The 23287-nt window shown below is 33.9% G+C and overlaps 2 protein-coding genes and 1 non-coding gene across 5 annotated transcripts; 2 read left to right on the forward strand and 1 right to left on the reverse strand.

The window, feature by feature from the left end:
- The first annotated feature begins 3797 nt into the window (after positions 1–3797).
- On the forward strand, positions 3798–7594 carry LOC18612750 (Sterile alpha motif (SAM) domain-containing protein). 2 transcript variants are annotated; one of them, XM_018128343.2, is made up of 6 exons: positions 3798–4286; positions 5192–5253; positions 5362–5621; positions 6315–6389; positions 6508–6570; positions 7212–7594. In XM_018128343.2, the coding sequence occupies exons 1-6, from the start codon at positions 4180–4182 to the stop codon at positions 7254–7256; spliced, it is 612 nt and encodes a 203-aa protein (XP_017983832.2). In that variant the 5' UTR covers positions 3798–4179; the 3' UTR covers positions 7257–7594. The 2 variants fall into 2 exon arrangements, with proteins under 2 accessions (XP_017983832.2, XP_017983827.2); XM_018128338.2 differs by having other exon boundaries at positions 3806–4286; positions 5362–5633.
- A 274-nt stretch (positions 7595–7868) lies between these two features.
- LOC18612752 (GPI transamidase component PIG-S-like protein) lies at positions 7869–12337 on the reverse strand. 2 transcript variants are annotated; one of them, XM_088803034.1, is made up of 14 exons: positions 12259–12337; positions 12125–12204; positions 11353–12007; positions 11052–11136; positions 10872–10961; positions 10588–10661; positions 10203–10287; positions 10012–10101; positions 9558–9688; positions 9223–9304; positions 9100–9147; positions 8910–8982; positions 8693–8796; positions 7869–8234 (listed from the first exon to the last, which is right to left on the reverse strand). In XM_088803034.1, exons 1-14 carry the CDS (start codon positions 12288–12290, stop codon positions 8115–8117), a joined length of 1749 nt encoding a protein of 582 aa, XP_088659160.1. In that variant the 5' UTR covers positions 12291–12337; the 3' UTR covers positions 7869–8114. The 2 variants fall into 2 exon arrangements, with proteins under 2 accessions (XP_088659160.1, XP_017983819.1); XM_018128330.2 differs by having other exon boundaries at positions 12125–12336.
- An 82-nt stretch (positions 12338–12419) lies between these two features.
- TRNAK-UUU (transfer RNA lysine (anticodon UUU)) lies at positions 12420–12492 on the forward strand. The gene has a single exon. It is a non-coding gene; the product is annotated as a tRNA-Lys (tRNA).
- Positions 12493–23287: the final 10795 nt, after the last annotated feature.

Here is a 23287-nt window from a genome sequence, read left to right on the forward strand (position 1 = left end):
ACATTAACTATGAATATATAACTAGAATGGGTAAAATAATCATCATAAGTACATACTTAAACTAATTCGAATTCCTTTTTATGAACTAAGTTAAATAACTCTTCTTTTTGTTTCAAGCCATATGCCAACTTGTTACACTTAGATGACCTTTAAAGTGAACCCAAAGTTATGATTTCATATAAGGTCAATGCTAAAGTATTTTGAGAGATTCTTGGAAAATCTGCTTCATAAGTACAAAAAAATAAATCCCACATTTAACAAAATTAAATAGATACTATAACTAAAAAGAAAAAAGAAAAAAATTGAACAGCAAATAAAATACAAATTGGGACTATCAATAATAAAACTTTGAATCACTTCCTGTGGACAATTGATGGATTAGAATCATAATATATACTTGTCCTTGTAAATCAAAAAAGGGTTAGGATTTGGTACCGTAGAGCCAAATGGCAATGACATTCCACTTCTTGACCTCGAAGCACTTGGGTTTCTTAGTGGAGGGGGAATGGGCGATGTTGCTGAAAGCCTTGCTGAAAAATTCATAATACAAAAACCATAAACATAAATGAATAAAGTTCATTAAATTGTAAGAACAAAAGTTGTGAGCTGAGCAATCTAAAAACATTTGCCAAAATAGATGAATCAACAAGACTAAAGAATTTCACTTAAAATAGAGGTACACTGACTTTTAGTCAACCAACATAAAATGAATGTTCTAATACAACAAAATTCATAAACTCATGACAATCTGCAACATTTAAACCTCAAACCTTCAAACCCCAAATTTATATAATTATAGAGTTATAGCTCTTTTAATGCATGCTAAATATTTCAACTCAGAACCATATGCAAACTTTGGAAAAACTTAAACAAGAAAAATATTAGAACACAAAGAAACATCATCATCAACAAGAGAAAATCTTTGTGTAAACAATGCCCAGTAGAACCTCTAAAATAAGATGAGATCAAATTATGCAGCATTGAGAAGCAAGGAAGAAACAAATTAAAAGAAAAACAAAATTAACAAATTTAATGCATGAAAAAACAAAAATAAAACATTTCGTAAAACTATGTTAAACTCAATAGAAAGATAAGAGCAAAAATTGAAAAAAAAGTTGAAACAATGCCTCTCACATTTTGAACCAAAAAGCAAGAAACCTATTCATTTCATAAAAATGTATTAATGACATCAAACAATAAATGCTCAGAATCATATAATCAAAAAAAAAAAAAATTAGAAGAAGAGGTCGAGAATGTGGAAAATAAAAACAGACAGGAGGCAGACTATCCAAAGATAGCAATTGGTGTTGAGAAAACGTGGGGAGCAAAAACAAAAGAAAACAAAAAAGCCTAGGTGGCTAATAGAAAGGGGAAGAAAAAGAAAAAGTTAAATCTCGAAATTACCTTAACATTTAAAAGCAAAAAATAAAAACAAATCCAATATTCTAGAGGAAAAGCCAAAAATGCCTTAAGCAATAAAAACCTAAAAATGCCCCATAAGAACTAAAAAATGACAGCACCATGTGTCACGCTTTGAGGGGTATGTATGTTAGAACATTATATGTAAGATCTCATAATTATTGTCGAGAAAAGTTAAATTATGCAATTTGTCCCAATACTTTAATAAAGTAGTGAATTTAATCCCTATACAATAATTTATAAACATTGAGTTTCTATACTTTTTAAAATTGACAATGTTAGTCCAATTATTAATAATATTAATTTTTTTGTTATTTATGCTGACATGGTACTTTCTTGTTAATGTGGCAATGAATATGATGATTTGTTAATCATGATGCATCATTTTTATTTACTTTACAACTTTAAATTATAGAGCACAAAAATTTAATTTTTTTTAGTCTCACAACACTCTTTCCCTAAATTTTATAAACTTATTTATTTTTTTTATTTTTTTCCAATTCTATTTAAAACCATTAGCTCATATTGGATAATTCTATGTCTACACTTATAAGATCCATGTTAGTGTTTGATCATGTCATGTTGGCACTATTATTACATTATTCATGAAATGCCACATCATTACCTGGTCATCAAATTCAATGTCACATCAACAAGAAAATGCCACATTAATGCAACCAAATGCCATATCAACATAGATAACAAAATTTTTTTAACATATTGGACTGTCATTGTCAATTTTGAAAAGTATAGAGATTCAATTTTTACAAATTATTGTACAAGAACTAAATCCACCATTTTGATAAGGAATAAGGACTAATTGCATAATTTAACCTAGGAGAAAAGGCCGATCAATCATTGGTATAATACTTAAAAAAATCCCTAAATTATACAAGAAAATTCAAATAAGTCTTTATTCAAGACTTTGTATTTTTATTTTGAATCAAATAAACTCTTCTGACTAATGGTTGACTACATATTATTAGTCAAAAAGACTATTTGTCATTTATATCACATAACGTTAACGTGACATACTAACATGTTATAATAAATGATGTGGATAATGATATGGCTATATGATATTTTTACCCTTGATGTCATCATCATACTAACATCATGTTAATGCGATATGGAAAAAAAATAATTAGTGATATTTTGATTGATGATAAATAAAGGTTTATTTAACTCGACATAAGAATATAAAGTTTTGATTGAATGACATAAAAAATAAATATTTATTTAAATTTTTTTAAATAATTCAGAAACCTTTTTCCAAACAAGGCCTTAATCATTTTTTTTATGCTGAAAATTCACGTAGGGCCCAGCTACCCTGTTAAATTTTATTAATTATGAAATAAAATACAAAGGAGGGGGACTTAAACCGTACCTCCAAATTACATGATCATGAGAAAATTTTGGAGAAGCACCTAGAGTAAGAAAAACCATTTTACGTGCATAACTTTTGATGCTACAGTAAAACAGATATTCCCTACTATTATATTGCGACAATAAACTAAAGTAAAATTTAAAACAGAAAATGTAAATAAGAAAAGCACCTAGAATGAGGTGTTTCATTTTATGACCATAGTTTTTACTATTGTCATAAAATTGAAACACTCCCATATAACAAAAATCTATGTGAATAACAAAATAAAAAAATAAACTAGGAGTACTACTCCTTTGCATTCATTTAAAACGAACATAAGGAAAACTAACGTTATCTAATCTAAGAATACCTCTAAGTTCCCCTACTGCTTCTGAAAATACCTGTAGGTTCTAGTGCGTATGCCCTTGATTTGAGAGATGATCTGCTGCCTGATTCTCCTCTCGATGGATGTGCGAAATCCGAAAAGAGATACCACTCAAGGATCTACGAATGGAAGTAAGCAAATATCGAGTCCTAGAGGATCCTTGATGACCCTCATTTATCATGTGTACCACTACTTTTGCATCAATTTCTATCCAAAGTCTAGTAACATTGTACTCAAAACACAAAAGTAAACCCTTGTGTAGTGCCATTAACTCTGCCTGTAATGAGTAACATGGTCCAAAATTTTTAGAAAATCTAAAAATCATGGTACTTGTATAGTCTCGAAGAAGTCCACCTCTTGCAGCATTCTGAAAATTATGCTTGGAACTCTCATCAACATTCAACTTAAACTCACCTGTTGATGGTTTATACCAAGAGAATATTTTTGATGGATGTGAGGCTACCTGCTGAAATATTAGACCCCATACCTGAAATATTAAACAAGGTCTTAAGCATTTGACAAGTGAAGTGATCACCACCAACTTGGTTCAATAATAACCTTAACAAATCCAAGTTAAGGAATTTGGTCTCAAGGGTTGCAAGGCATTGGGCCTCTTTTTCCGTTGACAAAACCCATCAGTCCCTCTGCTTCATATCACTTACCGAATTGGAAAATTCGAAAGCCGAAAAGCCAAAAAAAAGAAAAAGAAAAAAAGGAAAAGAATCCAAATAGATTTGGCCAATCTACAAACCGGAGGAAGTGAGAACAACACGCTGTTAAAAGGAAATATTCACTACAAAATTCTTCAAATTCTCCATTAATATATTCTTTTATGCATTTACTTATAAATAAGGGCTAGGGTTTTTTATTTTATTTTCTTCTTTTTTTTCGTCACATTAGCTAGAATTTTAATTTTAAAATCCTCTAGAAAACCAATCTTTCCTCGTCTCAGGCTCTTTCTCTTGTGATTTATAAGATTAGGGTTAGGTTTTTTGCTTAGTGGATAAAGATGTATGCTGATCGAGTGGAGGCTGTTGGCAAAAGGTCGGTAAAGGAGCGACTCAATGGCAACTCCGCCGACAACTCTATTCGCCGGCATCAAATCACTGGCAAGAGGTTCGTTGTGTCCCTTTATTTTCCGTTTGTTTCGACGGTTGCCTTAATAGGAATCTTTCTTTTCACTTTTTCTCTTCGCTGTGATACAGTAATTTGTGTTTACCATTTTGTTGATATTTTCGGAATAATGACTCAATTTTGCCGGTGGCTTTGCCTTTAATATTTGAGTTTAATTTGCTGTCAAGCTTTTGAGAGAGAATGCACGAGTGCATTGGACTTAAAGATCATTTAAATAGAAGAGCATGGTGTTCTCTCAAAAAAATTTTATTTAGTTTCCCTAAATTCTGATGTTAGATTTGTCTTGATGGTTCCTAAGTCGGTGAAATCAAGTATGATGCATAGAAAGAAGGGAGGGTTAGGAGGCGGAGATTGTAGCTAACTGGGAAGGTGTATTTGAAAGTTTAGCTTTCAAAGTTTGTATTTAGTATAACAAATGTCATCTGATTACTTTTGATTCAAAAATAAGGGCGCCCTTCATTCCATTTGGTGCTTTATAGTCACTTTACAAATCCCCCTCTTCTCCCCCCCCCCCCCTTCCTTTCCCTCTCTTTCCCCAGAAGAAAAAGCAAGGCAGTTTATTGACATGATTATTATCTTTTACTTTAGTCCATTCTTCTGGCCCTCTCTAATTTTTATGTATGCTTGTTGCTTATGAACTTAGGAATTTGTGGTTTGAGTTGGTAAGGGTGTATTTTGCTGCTTGGGTAGCTGGTTTTGGTAAAATACAGTATTTCGAGTGGTGATAGATTTTTCAGCTGATATTAGTTGCTGCTGTAAGTTGAATTTGGTTTCCCCTCATTCCATCCCCCACCCCCAAAAAATAAAAATGTCAAATTTGGTTTATTTACACTTTTCGCGTTAATGCCCCTAATCCGTGAACATCTTTCATGCCAAATCTTTTCCAGGCTGAGGGAAGATGACAAGTGGGAACATGATCTTTACCAAGATGACTTACCTCAAGTTTCAAGTATGAATTGCCTGACACAATCACATGCAACTAAAATATTGCTGCCATAGTTGGATGCAACTAAATAATGTCTATTTGGTTTTGACTGTGTGTTAATGGCTTGTGAAGATCGCAAAGTTGATGCCTGTGATCTTCGTTTGAAGCTCCAAAGGAAAAGTCTCCAGCAGGTGTCTCAAAGTGGAAGGGGAGCTTTCTCAGGTGTGCGTGATCTTCGTGAAAAGTTATCTGGAACAATGAATACACAGCCTCTAAATGTTGATCCACCAAAACCAAAAGTGGAAACTGCCAAACCAGCCAGGAAAAGTGTAGCAGTTGAAACTTCTGAACCAGAACCGAAAAGGGCTGCAAATATGGCAGCAAGGAAGAAGGTTCAGCAAAAGGCATAGAACTTCTGCTCTTCTTGCTTATTATTATCTCAAACCCCCCCCCCCCCCCTTCCTCCACCCCTCTCCTTTCCCCCCAATTTTCTTGCTCTTCCCAAATTTTTGTTTATTGGACAAGCATAAAAAATAACTTCTCTGTTTTTCTCCTGTCAGAGGTGTGCGGATGTGTGTGTTTATTTTTTTTTTCATTGGTGGGGGTTCTGGAGGCTAGTTTCAAAAACCTGTCATGCATGGCATGCATATCACTAGGGTTTGTTTACATTTGTTTGTAATGCATGATAAAGTGAATGAGTAAAGTTTTAACTGTCAACTCTGAATTATGACCTGTCCTAAACTATAACTAGAATGTGCATAGTGTTGGCAGTTTGAAAGTCCAATAGGTGGGACAATGAATAGTGTTATAACACTTCAGGGTAAGATATAGATGGTTTGCTTGCAAATGGTTAACTTATGGATTTCGTAGAGTATAGAAAATGAAAATAATATAAGGCTTGTTGTGCTAACTTTAATGGAATTGTAAATGTGTCCCTGAGTTTGCACCTGCATATCTCTGGAAATGTTAGCTTTTTCAGCTGCAATCTAAGAGCCATTCCCCCATCATAATTTGATATCATGACCTTGCCAACATGTTTTTTTTTTTTTGGTGTGTGTGTCTAAGCCTTGTGGTTTCTTATGCAGGCTGATACATCAGTTGAGGGCTTCCTCCAGTCTTTGGGTATTGAAAAATACACAATTCTTTTTCAAGCAGAGGAAGTATGTAGTTTTATGCTTTCTTCTATAGATTGTAAATTAGCCCTTTTGTTGTTTTAAATCATAACTTAAAATAAAGGAATTTCTGCTTCCACTATAAGACATAAACCTCTTTCTGCAGGTTGACATGACTGCTCTTGTACACATGACTGATGAGGATCTAAAAGCGTTAGGAATACCAATGGTAATTTCAAACTGAACCTTGATACATGCATGCACAGTTTTCTATTCATGAATTTGCTTTAAGCTGTATTTGATGCTTGTCTTGGGCAATGAAGGATTTGAAATAGGGATATATCCTATTATTGTTGTTCACAACCAAGAACTTCTGTTACTTTACCTCAATAGTTTTGTCCAGTTTTCCAATTTGAGATGCTTCAAATGTTTCTCTTTTTTAAAATGTCAAGCACACCTTCTTAACTTTATGAAAATGTCCTCTTTCTTATTGCTTTCTTTTTTTTTCCTTGCATATAATCATTTGAGTGAATTATTGGAATTAATAGTTTAATTGCATTTAAATGTTTGTCTCTTCAAGAAATTGGAATTTCTGGGATGTACAGGTAATAGGTAATGAATGTTGTTGTAGAAAATCCGTAACCTGTGTCAAGGTAGTTTGAAAATATATCACTTTACTATCTCTTCAAGTCCAACATAATGTGACTTTCACTTGTAGCTTCAGCATTTCCTTCACCAAGAAACTGTTGCTGTTTATCTTTCTCTTTGTCTGTTACATGCATATATCAAAAGTAATGCATTTTCTTAATTTCCTACGTGTTTTCTCTTTCCTGCCCCTTGTTTTAATCAAGATTTTTGGTTTGCTTCCAGGGCCCAAGAAAGAAGATACTTCTGGCATTGGAACCTAGAGGCTGACATTTGGAGTTTTAGCAAGTGGTTGTTGCCAGTAGGATCTCAAGATGTATTATTGGCTGACATCCCTACAAGGTAGCAGGGCTGTGTTTTGGCTGATGAGACACTGCTTGTAACAATTCTTTGGGTACTTGTTTATTTTGCTTTTTGTTCAGCTTTATTGACAAAAATGTGGATTCATGCGGAGCTTGTATTGAAATGGAAGGATGGAGTATCCTTAGATGCCAAGTAGGTCGGAGCCTTGTTTCTCGTGCCCCTTACGGGCTTCGGTTAGATACGTTAAACTAATGTATATGCTGCATTGATTTAATCTTATTTTTGGATGATTTCTAAAATCCAAATGAAGTGTAAACTGTAAAGAGAGATTCTGAAAAAAAAAAAAAATGTTTTATACATAATGCATGGCCATCCTTTCTACCCAGGGGCAGGCAGCAACAGTGAAGGAAGGGAACTAGATAGGAAGATAGAGTTGTAACTTGTGCGTATTGCTAATTTGCACAAGTCTCTTAGGCGAAATTATATGCCAAATTCTGGTTTATTCTATGCTACAGAGTCTATTTTCATCTTCAAGGGAGTGTGGTTTTCTTTTCATTTGGGCTTTTATCTTCAACAGAATTTTGAACAAATCGGCTACAAGAAAATTTTACTTGTTCAAATACTCTCAAATTCAGCATTGTCCGTCGTCCATAAATTTTCCATGGTATATGACATGAGGTGATTGCTACAGATACAAGCAATGTATAACGTGACTCAAAAATTGTGTTTCTCATGTGGCCAAACTGTCAGTTTCCTCTTATCTTCCTGATCCTTTCCAACTGTTGGAGCCTTTGCTTGATGCCAAATCTTGTTCTAGGGAGACCATCAAGATGATGCGTTTGCTTTAGCCTTCCAAGCTAGATACTTTGCCTTTTCTTGCTTATATCTTTTCAATTCTCTTAGAGCTGCAAGCACGACATGCATTGAAACTGGCAGAAAGAATGGCTGCAAAAATAAAAAGAAACGCCATTGAGATTTATAATCCAAGTAAACCAATCCCACTAATAATAACCTTTTTAGTAATCTGTTTTCATGAACTGAAATACTAGTTCAGCAACCAGAGATTACAAGAAAGATAACTATGAAGAAAAAAATGCAGAATGCTATATATTGTAAAGAAAAAGAAAAATAATTCAATGGATTTTGTATCTAATTTCCCGCTTTAGATTTACATAAACCAAATCGTTTAGAAGATAATTCCCCCTTCCCTTCCATAGCCGATAAATACTGCATTTTTTCTTTTCACAGATCTTCAATTGAGGATTTAACTATCAGAGACCAATAAATTCCAATAGCACTCAAATAAAGTCTCATGATACAAAGTAATAAAGCATGTTTTGGGAAGAAAATCTCAGTTTCTGATTAATCATTATCAAGAGACATGTAAGTTTCATTTAACTAACCGAGTAGACAGCAAAACAGTGCTCAAAGGAATAGTAGCTGACAGACATAATAGATGGGTGGAAAAAGGCATCCTCTGCCAGAGACCTTGCTTGCCTTGAGGAAGCTGACAACAAAGTGTAAATATTTTGTTAGGTATTCTAGCTGATAAGAGGCTAGAATAGCAAATAATTATTTTAAGGCAGAATTGAACACTAATCTACAAGTTTAGGAACATACTAGTTGAAAATCCATATCCTCCAATAGAAGCATTACTTTGTGCCAGCTTTGCTGCCTCAAGAGAATACTTTACCTACTCAAGAGACCATGGTAAAATTATAAACTGATAGTTCAATGATTATATTCATATGGATGCTTACAGAAGCAAGTGCTCCTATAAATTAACTTACAGTCCAACTTGATAACTCACCTGTTTTCCTATCTCATCCATAATAATCATCCTTGGCAGTGATTGAACCTGCATTAAAGTTTGTCATTAATAGCAAAATCTTGACCTGAATCAGATGGTTCATTTTCTAATACCCACACATACCAATCTTGAAAGAGATGCAAGTGTTGTAGCACATGAATGAAGATTAAAGCAAGTGTGCTGCCGTGACAAGACATCCAATTCCCTGGACAAGAATTGGAAGAAATACTTTAACCAAAGACAGAAAGAGCAATTGAATGAGAACAAAATATATTTACATTTTAAAAAATTCTAATGGAATTTAAGCAGCCAAACAGAGAAAACATGCTGATCAAACCACTATGAAACTGAGTTCAGTTCTGTCAGATAAATACTACTATTAAAGTCATATTACTTGTCTGGCACTAGAAATTTAACTATCAGACATAGCTTGCTAGTGCCATAGGATTTTATCTTACCATTCAGTAAAACCTCTTTCACTAGGTACAAGGTTCCAAATGCCTGATCCACCAGCATAAACATTGACAGACCGGAAACCAAAAAGTTGTCGAAACTGCCCAATGAATACTTCAAACATGTTCTCAAGATCCTGTTTAAGAACATTCATGCATCAAACTTGAGAAAATTAAATTGAAGCTACCTGCAAAATATAATATGTACTTCTACTCATTCAATTATTCTCTTCATTTCCATAGTGCAAGCAGGATGGCAATAAAAAATCCACAAACTAAATGGTTTGAAACTGATTTCTAAACTTCAGTCTCAAAGTACAATAATCGAATTCTGGAAATTTATAGCATCTGCATGTGAATGCAAGCATGTGTGCAAGTAGGGGAGAGAGAGAGAGAGAGAGAGAGGAGAATGGAGGGGGTGACTGCAATTTTTTGTTGAATTTGTTACATATCACCTAACCTGCAGGGGAATTGCATGCCTGGCTGTGGTCTTGTTTTCTGAATTCTTTAAACAGCTTTGGGGGTTCCAAACCATAACACCTCCCCACATCTAAAAGGTTTTATGAGAAAAACATTTAATAAGGTAATGAAGTTTCAGAAGAAAAATAAACTGGTGAAAGGAATGAAGATAATAAAGGTTAGATAACTAACTGGAGATATAAAGCCATTAGTCTTAGAAATTTCTCCATTTGGCAACTGGAGAAGAAGAGGGCATTCCTTTGCAGATGGTACATATCTGACAACAGAGAGAAAATTGAAAGGTGAGCTTTGGGGGGAAAAAGAGTTCTGCTTGAAAAAATTGAAACAGTTGTACAAACAAATAAGAAATATGAGTGCAAAATAGAGTTGATTAACAAGGCATGGAGATCAAAGTTGGCCTCCATCTTATATCAACATTTTCTCCAAAAGAGGACATCAAACCAAAACTACATTGATTAGGATGCCCATAAGGTAATTAATATGACACACCCTATACCTCACTAAATGCAATCATTACAGTTAAGATATATAAAAAGAAAAGAGTAAATGAATATACACCACAAATTGCAATATCTTTGATCGCCCGCCAGCTGCAATTGAAGTATCCAAGTGCCATTCATTAGAATTTACCTGTTAAAACTATGAGATAACATTAATAGCAAGTTCCCTTGTTTTCCAAATAAGAGGTACAATAACTCATGACTAGATGACCACTAGAAAAAATATCGGACATTTCTTGTGGCTGAAAACACCAAACAAAAACACATGCAGTTTAGAGAACTGCACCAAGACATTCTAATCCACAGAAACATAAGAAGTCAAAAATTTAAAGAAACATACAAAGAAAGGAAGATCTTTGGTACTAAAGACATGGCTCTCCAACTTTTGATTCCAATAAGAGAATGAGGCCTTTGGTGTATGGTACAGAACCTAGACATGAGAACAATGAAATACCAATCAGATGAAAAGAACAGAATATGAGAGATATGAATCAAAACAAAAAAGAAGATGACCCTTGACCTGACTCTCTACACTGATGTTTGCCACAGGCCCCAAAGCCCCAATCATGGGAGCCAACAAAGTCTCATCAATCTTTTGAAAATCCCTGCAACAGATACAAGGAAATGTAAGATGAGCAAAATGCAAAGGCAACTTCACATGATAATTTTAACGTGTTCAGTTTAGCATCATTCTATCAAACACTTTATCAACTAAAGATTTTCAAGGCAAACTAACAGAATGAAAACAAAATCACCAAAAATTTAAAATCTATCAAATTCAAAACAAAACAAACAAAAGTTAACAGCGAAAAGCCTCATACCAATCATAAACCCAATCACGCGGATCCGCATTAAGCAAATTGAAGGAAAGAACAATGTTCCCATCTGCTCCTACCGGCATAAACTCAGTCCGGATTGACCCTTCCTCCCTCCCTCCATTCACAAACACCTTCACCAACACCTCTGCCACCTTCATCGCCGCCATCTCCACCTCCATGCCACCTCCAACAACCATCCACGCGTGCCTATACTTGCCGACAACAGCTCTCTCATTCTCACCCTTCACCACCACCACGCTGTACTCCTTAATTTTCCGGCCAAAAACTGACCCCAACCTCTCATCGACAGCCACGTCATCGACCGGATCAAAATCAATGGCGGTGATCGATCCGCACTGGTATGGACACGAATGAGGCGACGTGATGGGGGCACGGAGGCAACGGGAGCCGGAGTCGACAGTGACGGAGAGAGAATAGTTGTTGAAGCATTTAAGGTTTTGAGAGGTTAGTTTGGAAATTTCGGAGAGGATTGAGTAACGGAGGCGATCGGCATCGGAATCGAACCCAATGAAAATGGCGTGAAAATGGAGCGGAAAGAGTAAAGTATTGGATCGGAGGTGAGTCGAGAGCGAGTCAATTTCGCGAAACGGTAGTGGAGAACGGTAGATTTCAACGGATTTCCATAAGAACGGGAAACCTGAAATTCAATTTTTAAAAGAAACAATAAGAAGAAGAAGAAGAAAATTTTTGTTTATTTAATTTAACTATATAAAAAGGGAGTTTATATAGCTGAGTCTGAGATTTAGAGGCGGACCTAGGAGGAAGGAGAAGAGGACGGAGTGGGTAAGGAAGAGGCGCTTCAATCCCGGTTTGGTTTTGCGCATAATTTTCGGGTCGAACTCGGGTCGAGGTGGTGCTTTACTAGCATTGTCCGATATTTTGGAGGAATCGAGCTCTGGAACTTCTGAGATTTCAGGCATTGCTGGAGAAGCTGCAGTTCCTTCTGCCCCGGCACTCTGCAGTCGCTGGCTGATCGAGATTTGAACTTGATCTTGTTTTCATGGTTACATAAATAAATAAAATCTAAAATTTAAGACGCTAAACGACAAGCCGTCTTAGCTCAGCCGGTAGAGCGCATGGCTTTTAACCATGTGGTCGTGGGTTCGATTCCCACAGACGGCGGTTTAATTATTTTTTATTTTGTTTTTAAGGATGTCTTTTAGAATAGAATTTCATTAATCCTATAAATTGTCTCCTCCCAACTTAAAAAAAGGTTTCCAACCTTGAGCCTTGAGTTCTTTTTTTATTTTTTATTTTTTTAATTTTGTTCAAGAATGTCTTTTGTCGTAAAGGTCCATTTTTCAAAATAAAAACAATTTAACAATCAATGAAACAAAGACCCATTAATCCAATAAATTATCTCCTCCCAACTACAAAAAAGGTTTCCAACCTTGAGTCTTGAGTTCCTTTTCTGCCACCCCTTTCTCGACCTTCAGTTTCCTCCATCAGTGACATGGTCAGCTTACTTCGGTGGCCTTTCTTTCTCTCAATAGCCAAGTATGTTATGTTCTTTTTTCTCTCTCAGATCTGGAAATGAATCTCTCTTTCCTTCACTTTTTCTTCTGGGTAGTTTTCATAAAGTTAAAACTTTTTTTATTTTTAAAGATGCAGATATGTTGTTAAAAGCATCCCACAAGTGATTATATGACTTTTTAGTTGTCTGGTTGGTTGACTTCATTTTCTTTAGATGTGATATTCTCTGCTTCTTTTTGCTAGGTTTTTTTATTGCTTGCTCATGTTTTTTTGTCCTTGATTTTCTTTTATGATTTTTAGTAGCTGCTTAATAGTTGGTTTCATTTTATGATTTTGTAATTGGTCTTTGGTGGGACGTTTCCTGTTGGTTCCTAGGTTTTTTTTTGTCTTAATTAGGAGTCTTTGTAATTGTTTTGTTAGTTGTTCTCACCAACAGTTTGTGTTTGCTGGTTTTGGTTGTTCTTTTTTTTTTTTTGCAATTTACTGTTAAATAAGGATTGTTTGTTTTCTATTTCGTGTTGCTTACTTTCTACCATGGAATTGGTAGTTTCTGTAGAGTTTTTTTTTTTTTTTACAGTAATGATATCCCTTTCTTGCCTTTAAAAAAAAAATCTATTGAATATTATTGTGATGGTTTCCTAAATGTACATGTTTTGCTACAATTTGAATATATATGTGATTATATGTATTTCTTGTAGATGGATAAAAAAATCATTGATGCAACAGTTATGGGTGCAGCTGCATCGATATTAGCTTTTGGAGTTGTTTTTGGAGAACTTTAAAAGCCCTATAATTATCCCTTAAGGTGTTATTCATAAAAGAAGACATAGAAGGCTGTAACATATATGGAGGCACAGCTAAGAAATCTTTTTCACAAACATTTTTGGATGAATGATATATCCACATATGTTAAAACTCTATAGTAGCTAACTGATTCAATATTTTTCGATTGGTACAAGTCTAGTCTTCTATACCAATATCCTAAATATAGTGGAGCAAGAGGAAATCTCATCCCTTTAGCAATCTTGAGTGCGTAAGGAAAAATTAAGAAGAAATTCTATCATCTGGACACTCTAGAAGAACATGTTGAGTCAACCACATGATCAACAAAGCCACAAACTCACGTCCATAATAAAAATACTCAAAAGGACTACTTTTACCTTTAAAGTTAAACTTCTTATAGAAAAGCCTTAACTAGTTGGAAAAGCATACAACTTTGGAAGTCCTAACTTGGCTTTTAAGCAAATCCATAAAGAATTCCTTGATGCTCTCATTTTCCTTAAAAAGTATAAGAGAGTGAAAATCGTCTTAACTAAAATGAGGAATTTCCAAAAGAATGCGTACATTTTCGAGAGTGAAGGTAAATTGTCCCTAAGCAAAATCATAGTGTGTGAAAAAGTACTCCGCCTTACAAAAATAGCATGTCGTACATCAATTCTTCTATCCCTGCAAATACAAAGTTTGGAGGTGACTTTTATTGCATCAAGTACAAGTACTCTAGGATTGGTAAACATAATCACATACATGGAGTTCTTCAACACTTTCTCCACCCATTCATCCTAACCTTGGATCCATTGGGAGTTAGATCAAACTTAGTGATAGAAATGGGAATTCACCATGCTTAAATCTGAACTTCAACATTGACATTCTCATGATGAAGCGCCTTTTATTTGAAGTGGCTTCAATAGAAATACAATTTTAGTGATATCCAACAAGCTCACATAAATGGTTATACACTTGCCTTGCTTGTATTTCTTCCCAAAGCAATTTTTTCCTCCTTTCCTAATGACGTCATCCTCCTAATTTTCAAGCATACAAGCAACTTCACCAATCTTCACCACTTGTACTTTCTTTAGGAGGAGTTGTAGTAACATTCTTCCTCTTTTTCTTAAGAACAGCTCTGCTAGGCTCGCCATAGTGCATTTTTAATTTCACAGCAAACAAGTCTTAGCCATGAAAGAAAAGATTGGAGATTCCTAAAAGCATTAAAACCACGAACAAGGTAGGAAGCAAAAGGTCTATACACATGCACTTTTGTGATGTTCCCAATTGCGTGACGCACATAGGTGTGTGACATTTCTAGGTAAGTGGCAGGTGTATGATGTTTCCATGTGCGTAACACACAGAGGTGACGCTTTTAAGTGCTTACCACGTGCAAGTGCATGATGCACACAAATGTGTGATGTTCCATAGTGCATGAAATTCCTAAGTGCATGACATGCAAGGTGCATAACATTTTCAAGTGCATGAGATTGGTTAAAATATCTTCTACTCTTTGAAACTTGACAATCGTATCATCCACGCACACCTTAATTTCCTTGTGCATCATCTCATGAAAAAAGTCACCATAGCTCTTTTAAAAGTAACTTCCAACATTATTTAAGCCAAGGGCATTACTTTGTAGCAAAAAGTACCCCACATCGTCACAATCATAGTCTTCACCATGTCTTCTGAATCCATTTTTTTTTATTGTACCTTGAAATCCCATCCATAAATGAATATAAGGAATGTTTGGTTGTGTTATTAACAAAAGTATCAAGATGAGGCAAAGGTAAGTTGTCTTTTCTACTCGTTCTATTAAAATCTCGATAATCCACACACATTCAAACTACTCCATCTTTTTTAGGAACAAAGACTACTTAGCCAACTCTAAGAGTTTTGCTTCAAACTGCTCTTTCACTTTCTTTTTGATCTTCAATAACATTTATGGTTTCATTCGTTTTAATTTCTATTGAACCGATTTGCACTTTATCTTCAAAGGCAACTTGTGCACTATAATATTTGTACTCAATCTTGGCATATCTTGGTAGGACCATGCAAATACATCTACATATTTGTTAAGCAACTCGGTCAATCCTTGTATTTTAGAGGGAGAGAGACTTGTATCGATTTTAAATTCTTTTTTATTCTCTTCATTTCCAAGGTAATCGTTTTTGTAGGATCATGATGATGTTTTATTTGTTTTTCTTCTTGCTAAACCAATCTCAACAATTCAGAGGACAAGGGACAATTATCAACATCCACTTTGTTATCAAGTTCACCAACATAGTATTTTTTTTCGAAGTCACATTTAAGATCGTTGTCATCATTATTCTCATATTCATTACTTTGAAACCTAGAAATAAATGAAATTGAAGAGATATAGGGACATGGAAACAAAAGAATGACAATTTAAATTGAAAATGTGTGAAAGCAAAGAAATGAAAATTTAAATTAACTGTAAGAAAATTATAACAACGCACCATATGTTTCACTGTATTAAATAACATTAAATAAAATCCTATTGTACATAAAGGCAACTTTCCTTAAGCTCATAGGCATAATCATTAATTGATTTAATTTATTACTTTATAGAAGAATTGAGGATGATAGGTAGTTCCATGACTATCTAATTACTCAACTTCAAACCACGAGGTCCTATGTATATCTGTTGTGTAATTTTCTACCCATGCAAGTATACGTATTGAACATATAATATATTGGTAAGTAGGGTGTTAATCCCACAGAGAATTGATCTAAAATTTCATTAAATACTAAAATTAACATAATTTAGTCTTATCCAAACAATCAAAATCAAATAATTAATTGAACTGAAAATTAACTAAATCTAATTAACAAGAAACTAAACTAAAAATCAAAGCAATAATATAACAAGAGAAAAATCAATTCAAACAAAACAAGATTACAATATCTCTCACATTTCATCTAAATCTTGCCTCTCTCTCTCTCTTAACTTATTCCTATGGGTTGAATTGCTAATCTAAGGTCCTCAATTATTTATAAGGCTCTCTTGAAACTCTTATAAAAATATTTATTTTAATCAAAACACTATATCTCTATTTGTATTCAAATTAAAACTGACTCATTAAAGTCAAACTCTAATACTGGCTATAAATGGCATATAGGTATATCTCTATCATATACATAAATCAATTTATTCATCTAAGCAAATTGTAACACCCCCGATTTTCGATATGAACTATGTGGTGTGAATCAAGTAAATTACGGAGCTAGATTAAATCTTTGATTTATATGTCTAAAGATTTGATAATATGCCTATGTGTATGTAGAGAATGATTTTTGAAATATATTGTGTATTTGAGGACCATTGATGATGTGTAGAATATGTTAGATACATGAAGCTTGTATTATGACACTTAGTCAATTTTTATGAAAATATGTAATGAATCTTAAAGTTTGAGGTTTTGATCTAAGTTTGATCTTATATATTTGAGAATATATTGTTAATTAAAATTCTACCTACGCAAGTATACATATCAAAAAGATAATACAATGGTAAGCAAAGTGTCAATCTTATAGAGAATTGATCTAAATTTTTACTAAGTACTAAAATTAAAACAATTTAATCTTCTATAAACAATCAAAAGGTCTAATTAAACTAGAAATTAATTAACCAAAACTAACTAACCAAAAATTAAAAATCAAAACAAGAATATAATTAAAAATAAATAAAATTAAACAAGTTTAGGATTACAATATCTCTCACACTTCATCTAAATATTACCTCTTTTCCTTAACTTATTCCAATTTGTTAAATTGCTAACCTAGAGTCCTCAATTATTTATAATGCTCTCTCGAGTCTCTTATAAAAATATCTACTTTAACCAAAACACTATATTCTTATGTGAATTGAAATTAAAATAGACTCATTAAATTCAGGCTCTAATATTGGCTACATACAACATATAGGTATATTTTTATCATATACACAAATCAATTTATTCATTAATCAAATAAAAATGATTATATGCTATTCCAATTTTAGCCTACACTAAACTCCTTTTTCCAAGTTTGTTTAGGGTTCTAGACCAATTTAATTGGTGATTAGGCAATTAAAAGCATTAATAATAAATTGGAATAAATAATTCAATCCCATTGAAAATAAGCTAAAAAGAGATTAAAAATTTAACCTACATGTGAGTTCAATTGCAATCCTAGAAAAATAAATTTAGCTAGACATAATTGCGAAAGTAATTAAAAACATATGAAGTTTAGCCATCAAGAGTAACAAGAGTAATAAAAGCTAAGGAAGAAGAAAATAAATATTGACAACCTTGATCTTCAATCTTCGACCTCAACTTCTAACTTTTGGAATCCTCTCAGGATTTCTCCTCAATGTGTATATGTGTATAACTTTTCCTTAAGCTAACTATTTATAACCTAACTTAACCTAATTTTACCTAAACTAAACTATTTTAGCTTAAAAACTCTTAATATGGGCTTAGAATAAGTGTAGAGCCCAATAGGAACTCAACTAGCCTGTTTGCCTATTTTTTTCCACTTTATTTTTTCAAATTTTCCATCTTGACGCCACTGGACACCCCATCTAAGTTGCAGCGCTCTAGTGGTTTCATGCCTTCTCTTGCTGATTAGTACACTTTATCAATTTTGATTGCAATTTTCTCTATCTTTGATGCAAAGCTCGGCAAAGTAATATCTATAAAAGTTGTAGCTCTATCTCTTGGCTTTCCAATGATCCAAGAATTGCATCATTTGGAGTTTTGGAGCAAGAGTTATGCTCAAAATACCACGATATGTGCAAATAAGGCTTGAACTCCTTAAACACCTTTCTTCACTTCGTTAAGGCTTATTTTTCCAAAGTCCTACAAAAACATAAAAACTAATAAATAATAATTAAATTAAGATAAATAAATATAAAATTAAATTAACTTAATAAAAATAAACTAAATAGAATAATATCTAAAAATAACTAAATCCTAACTTAAACTCAAGAACTTAGCTAGCTTTTAAGAACAATTTAAGATAAAAATAATTCTATTTCATAGAATTATTGTATATGTAGGGGAATTTGAGTTAAAATAATTGGTTTGAAGTGAGACTTTAACAATGAGTGATTTAGGGTGTTAAGTTTGGATTTTTGGAAGTTTGGAGGGTTGAAATATGCATACAAAGGAAAATGTAACCATGCATTCACTAATGTATCGACATTTTCTTAGCAACAAGAACAATATAAGGTATTCTAAGAGTATTCTTGTCACGACCCAAATTTCGGGCCATGACCGACGCATGGGCCCAATGGACGTAGTCCATTAAGCCCAAGCAAACCTAATAATCCGACGTGTTCATCATTCCATCATAAACTGCTAAGTCATTTTTCAAAACTAAAAATCAAAATAGTAATAGACATTGCCATCTCATATTGGCATTTCTCATTTATTATATACATACATTGTCTATAACATGTATTCCAATAATGTACATTAAGTTCGCCTATACATCTCAAAAAGAAAACTTGACTTCCAACGGAGGGACTCGGATGAATGTACAACTATTGAATGCCGAGACACTTACCAAAAGATGGATACAGGTATATAAGGACACCTCGTCCTAGTTACCGGCTGCCTCGTGATCTGAAAACATGAATTTGAAATGGTGAGTATAAACCCAGTGAGTGAACAAGGAAGGGAACAAGCAACAACAAAGGAAAATTTAAAATCATGATGCACTAGTTTCAAAACAATGCAATTTGGTTCATTCCTAATAAAACCCCTTATTAAGCCCTTAAGTGATTAATCATTTGAAAATCATGAAATCATACATAGCGAATCATTTAGAGAATGAAAGCTTCAATATTACACAAGCAAGTCAAATACAACAACGAATCTTCGCTGCAGCGGAAAGGCATTCTCGCTGCAGCCTAGTTACAGTGAGAATGAATTTTCGTTGCAGCGACGTTGGAATTTAGTTATTAACCGAACGAAGGTTTCTCAACTGGCTGAGGGTTTCTCACTAAACCTCCTCATTTTAAACTTAACTCTTTTAATCCTTAATGTTGGAAGTCCATGCTCCCATATGGTAGCAAAAAAGTGAAAGATAGGGTAGCAATTGGACAAGATAAGAGACCAAAACAGAAAGTTTTTTGCTGCAGCGAGATTCAATCTCGTTGCAGCGAAATTGCAACCCAGCAAACAGAAAGTTTCTCGCTACAGCGAGAATGCATTTCGCTGCAGCGAGAAGCTACAGTGTCATTCTCGTTGTAGCGAAAATGCATCCTCACTGCAGCAAGTTTTCGGCCAGTCTACCCGTTCAAAACTCGAGAGTTTCTCGCTGCAACGAAAATCATTCTCGCTGCAGCGAAATACAATGCATCAATGCAAAACTTACCTTTCTCCTAAAGGAAAAACCACCCTGTTTGAAATGTTCAAAACCAATACGAAACACATAACAATTTCTTAAGGTTTAACATGTCAAGTTTCACATGCATTACAACCATAAACCATTATCCATCAATTTCCTATAACACACATATTTACATATATATATATATATATATATATATATATATACACACACATATATACCCATCATCATCACCAGCTCATGCGCACTCCCTACTCGCACATGGCTGGGTCATCATCGGGTTATGCGCACTCCCTACTCGCACATAACCAGGTCATCCTCGGCTTATGCGCACTCCCTACTCGCACATAGCCGAGTCAATATAATTACACAACATTATACTCAAGCATATATGTATATCAACATAATGCAGCCACATAGAAATCCATAATAATCACATTTCATAACATAAACCTTTTCTCAAAAGCTTGTTCTCAAGGCATTCATTTTCATGAAAAATTGTATAAAATCATTCAAACACTTTGTCAAATCCATCATATTCCCAAAATCAGTTTTGAAGGTAGTCCACTCACCAATTGATTGTAGAACTTTTAATTGACTCAAATTCCCCTAATGATCTAATTGGAATGATGGTGCTTCCTTAAAAACCTAGGATCACATTAACATAAACAATAGATTAATTTACACACTATGAACTCTAAAAGCTATCTCTTAGCTAGTTTTCAATTGCCACATTAAATGGCCATCTATGTTCACTATTGTAATCACTAAAAGTAATGAACATACTCAACAATAAAACAGCTCATAAATCCCAATTACTAGCCATTTTCTGCAGCTAAAAATTGAGCTTAGTTCATCACTTACCCTAGGGCTCCTTTGTAGTCAAATTCCCTTCCAATTGCTTCCAAATAAATGGTGTAATTCTCTCTTTCTCTCTCTAAAATGTCCAACTAGTGAGAGAAAGTGTGAAAACCAGATTTTTGAAGGGTTTTAAAGTGAGAGGATGAAAGAATTCAAAGGTTCTAGTCAAAAGGGTTCAAAGGTGTGAAAACTATAGCTAGAGAGAGAAAATCACTCAAGCTTCAAATCAAGCTTCCATGAAGTTTTGAAGAAACGTGAGAGAGGAGAAGAAGAAGAAGAAGAAGAAGAAGAAGAAGACCAGCTGCTGGAAATTCAAGAAGGTGCTGGAAATTTCCAAATATTTATAGGCCAACTTATCCATTCCCATAAAATTACGAAAATACCTTTATACTAATTAACTTATTCTCCTTTAATCTTTTATGCAATCTTTTTGCTCTTTTAACACTAGGAAAAGATCCATAATGGTCTAAACATACTCGAGTTCATAAAAAAACATAAAATTTTAACCCAAGGTGAAAAATGATCATTTTGCCCCTATTATGAAAATTGTTGAAACTTCTAGTTTTCTTCGTGTTTTCATTAGCACACATCATTTATACTATCTTATGCCTATTTAAGCCTTAAAATATCATAAAACTTTCTTTTGGAAGCTTATTAGAGAAAATGACTAAACTACCCCTAGCTCTTATTATTACATATATACTTAGCTACAAGCCTATAGAGGTTGGGGTCTCACAATTCTATTGATACATTCAATGATGTATCGATAGAATTGGAATTGGGATGAACATCTATCGATGCATTGTCAAAATGTATCGATAGATTTGAAACAAGGGGTATTTAATGGAAAAAGTATCGATAGATTTCCCCATATATCGATACATTTTGGGTAGTAAGCATTTTTCTTGATTTCTATCAATACATTGCCTCATTTATTGATAGATTTGAATGAAACCCATGCAAATGTATCAATACATTCCCAAATTTATCGATACATCCCTAGGTATTAGTAAAAATAAAAAAAGTTTTAGGGTGCCCGTTCATTTAAAATAAAACCCAAACTCTTTCTCTCTATCAAACCTCTGAAACCCTAACCCTTAAACTAAATTTTAAAGCCATTTGAAGTAGATCGGAGCTTAGGAAACGTTTATGGAGGTAAGATTAAATGTTTTTATCGATTGATTTTCAATTTAGTTTGTTAACAACTTAGAATCATTTGATCTAGCTTAGGTGAAATTTCCTTCCATTGAGTTTATTCGGGATTTAACGCTAAGATTTGGGCAACCCAGCTACTAAAGGTTAGGATTTAGCTCATTGTTGAAGAATTTGTGCTTTCATAAGGGATTGTTAGAAATTAGGTTATTTTTGAAAAGTTGGAGAATTTTTTAGAGTTAGCAAATAATTATTATTTTGATGTTTTGATGTGTTTTAAGGGGGAAATAGAGGCTATTGATGTATTTATGAGTTAAAGGATCATTAGAGGCTAAAAGTTAAGCTTGGCTGTGGGAGCACTTTCGATTGTCTCCATGAGTGGGTTTTATCTGAAAGCATGTGATGCTTATTGCATTGTTAATGCATTGCTGTGGGACTAGAATAATTTGTATTGAATATAATTTCTTAGATGAATGTGCTTAGGCTAGAGAACAAATTATATATGTGATTATACGTGTTGTGTGCTGTGGCCTTAGTGGCAATTGTTTGAGCCTAGACTTGGAGGTTTAGTAAATATGATGGACGTCTAGAAGTAGTTTACTTCAAACATTGAACCTCATGGAGGATTACGATCATTTGATGCCTTAGAGATTTAAGGGCACTTAGATTTATATTGGGCTTGTAAATGATTAAAGCTCGATAAATGTGGTTTATGATATAAATGTGGATATATGTGATATTGAAAGCATGATGGCTTCACTTATGGATTTATATTTCATCCGATAATGAAAATTTCGGATGTTGATTTGATTGAGGTTGAGTGGAGTCTTACACCTTGTCATTGTGTATGCCTACAAGGATGGTGGTAAGTAGGGGCTGTGGTATAAATCTCGCTTGTGATTCCTGCCTGTAGAGTTATGATGCCATCCGTTAAGACTACTCTAGATGATGATTATGTTTATGATGCCATCTGTTGATATTACTCTGGGTGATGATTATGTTTATGATGCCATCCGTTGGGAGATTACTCCAGATGATAACTTTGATTCTCCACCCATTGCTTCGGCACGCGTGTGATTTGACTTTCTGCCAATGATTTAGCACTGAGCATGATTTGACTTTGTTGATTGGCCATTGTGTGTGATTTGATGATGTCTAGGGGAGGACCACTCTACGATTGTGATATAAATTATCGTTGTTATGATATAGCCTTGGATAGGCAAAGGGAGGGGTTTGAAATTAATATGATACTTTGGCAACTAGAGTGTGCCAATGGAAAATAACATTAAATGGCTTTGAGGATAGGCCT

Source organism: Theobroma cacao, chromosome 1 (assembly GCF_053813885.1).
Source record: "Theobroma cacao isolate CCN51 chromosome 1, ASM5381388v1, whole genome shotgun sequence".
NCBI classification, from domain to species: Eukaryota; Viridiplantae; Streptophyta; class Magnoliopsida; order Malvales; family Malvaceae; genus Theobroma; species Theobroma cacao.

Bases quoted from the DNA above. Each gene is read 5' to 3' on its own strand.
- LOC18612750 (XM_018128338.2), top strand. From the start codon at position 4,180: ATGTATGCTGATCGAGTGGAGGCTGTTGGCAAAAGGTCGGTAAAGGAG. The intron at 5,254-5,361 runs GTATGAATTGCC...TGGCTTGTGAAG, and splicing joins TGACTTACCTCAAGTTTCAA to ATCGCAAAGTTGATGCCTGT. The intron at 6,571-7,211 runs GTAATTTCAAAC...GTTTGCTTCCAG, and splicing joins AAGCGTTAGGAATACCAATG to GGCCCAAGAAAGAAGATACT.
- LOC18612752 (XM_018128330.2), bottom strand. From the start codon at position 12,290: ATGCCTGAAATCTCAGAAGTTCCAGAGCTCGATTCCTCCAAAATATCG. The intron at 10,962-11,051 runs GTCAAGGGTCAT...TCTCATGTCTAG, and splicing joins ACATCAGTGTAGAGAGTCAG to GTTCTGTACCATACACCAAA. The intron at 10,662-10,871 runs GTATGTTTCTTT...TAGTTTTAACAG, and splicing joins CCAAAGATCTTCCTTTCTTT to GTAAATTCTAATGAATGGCA.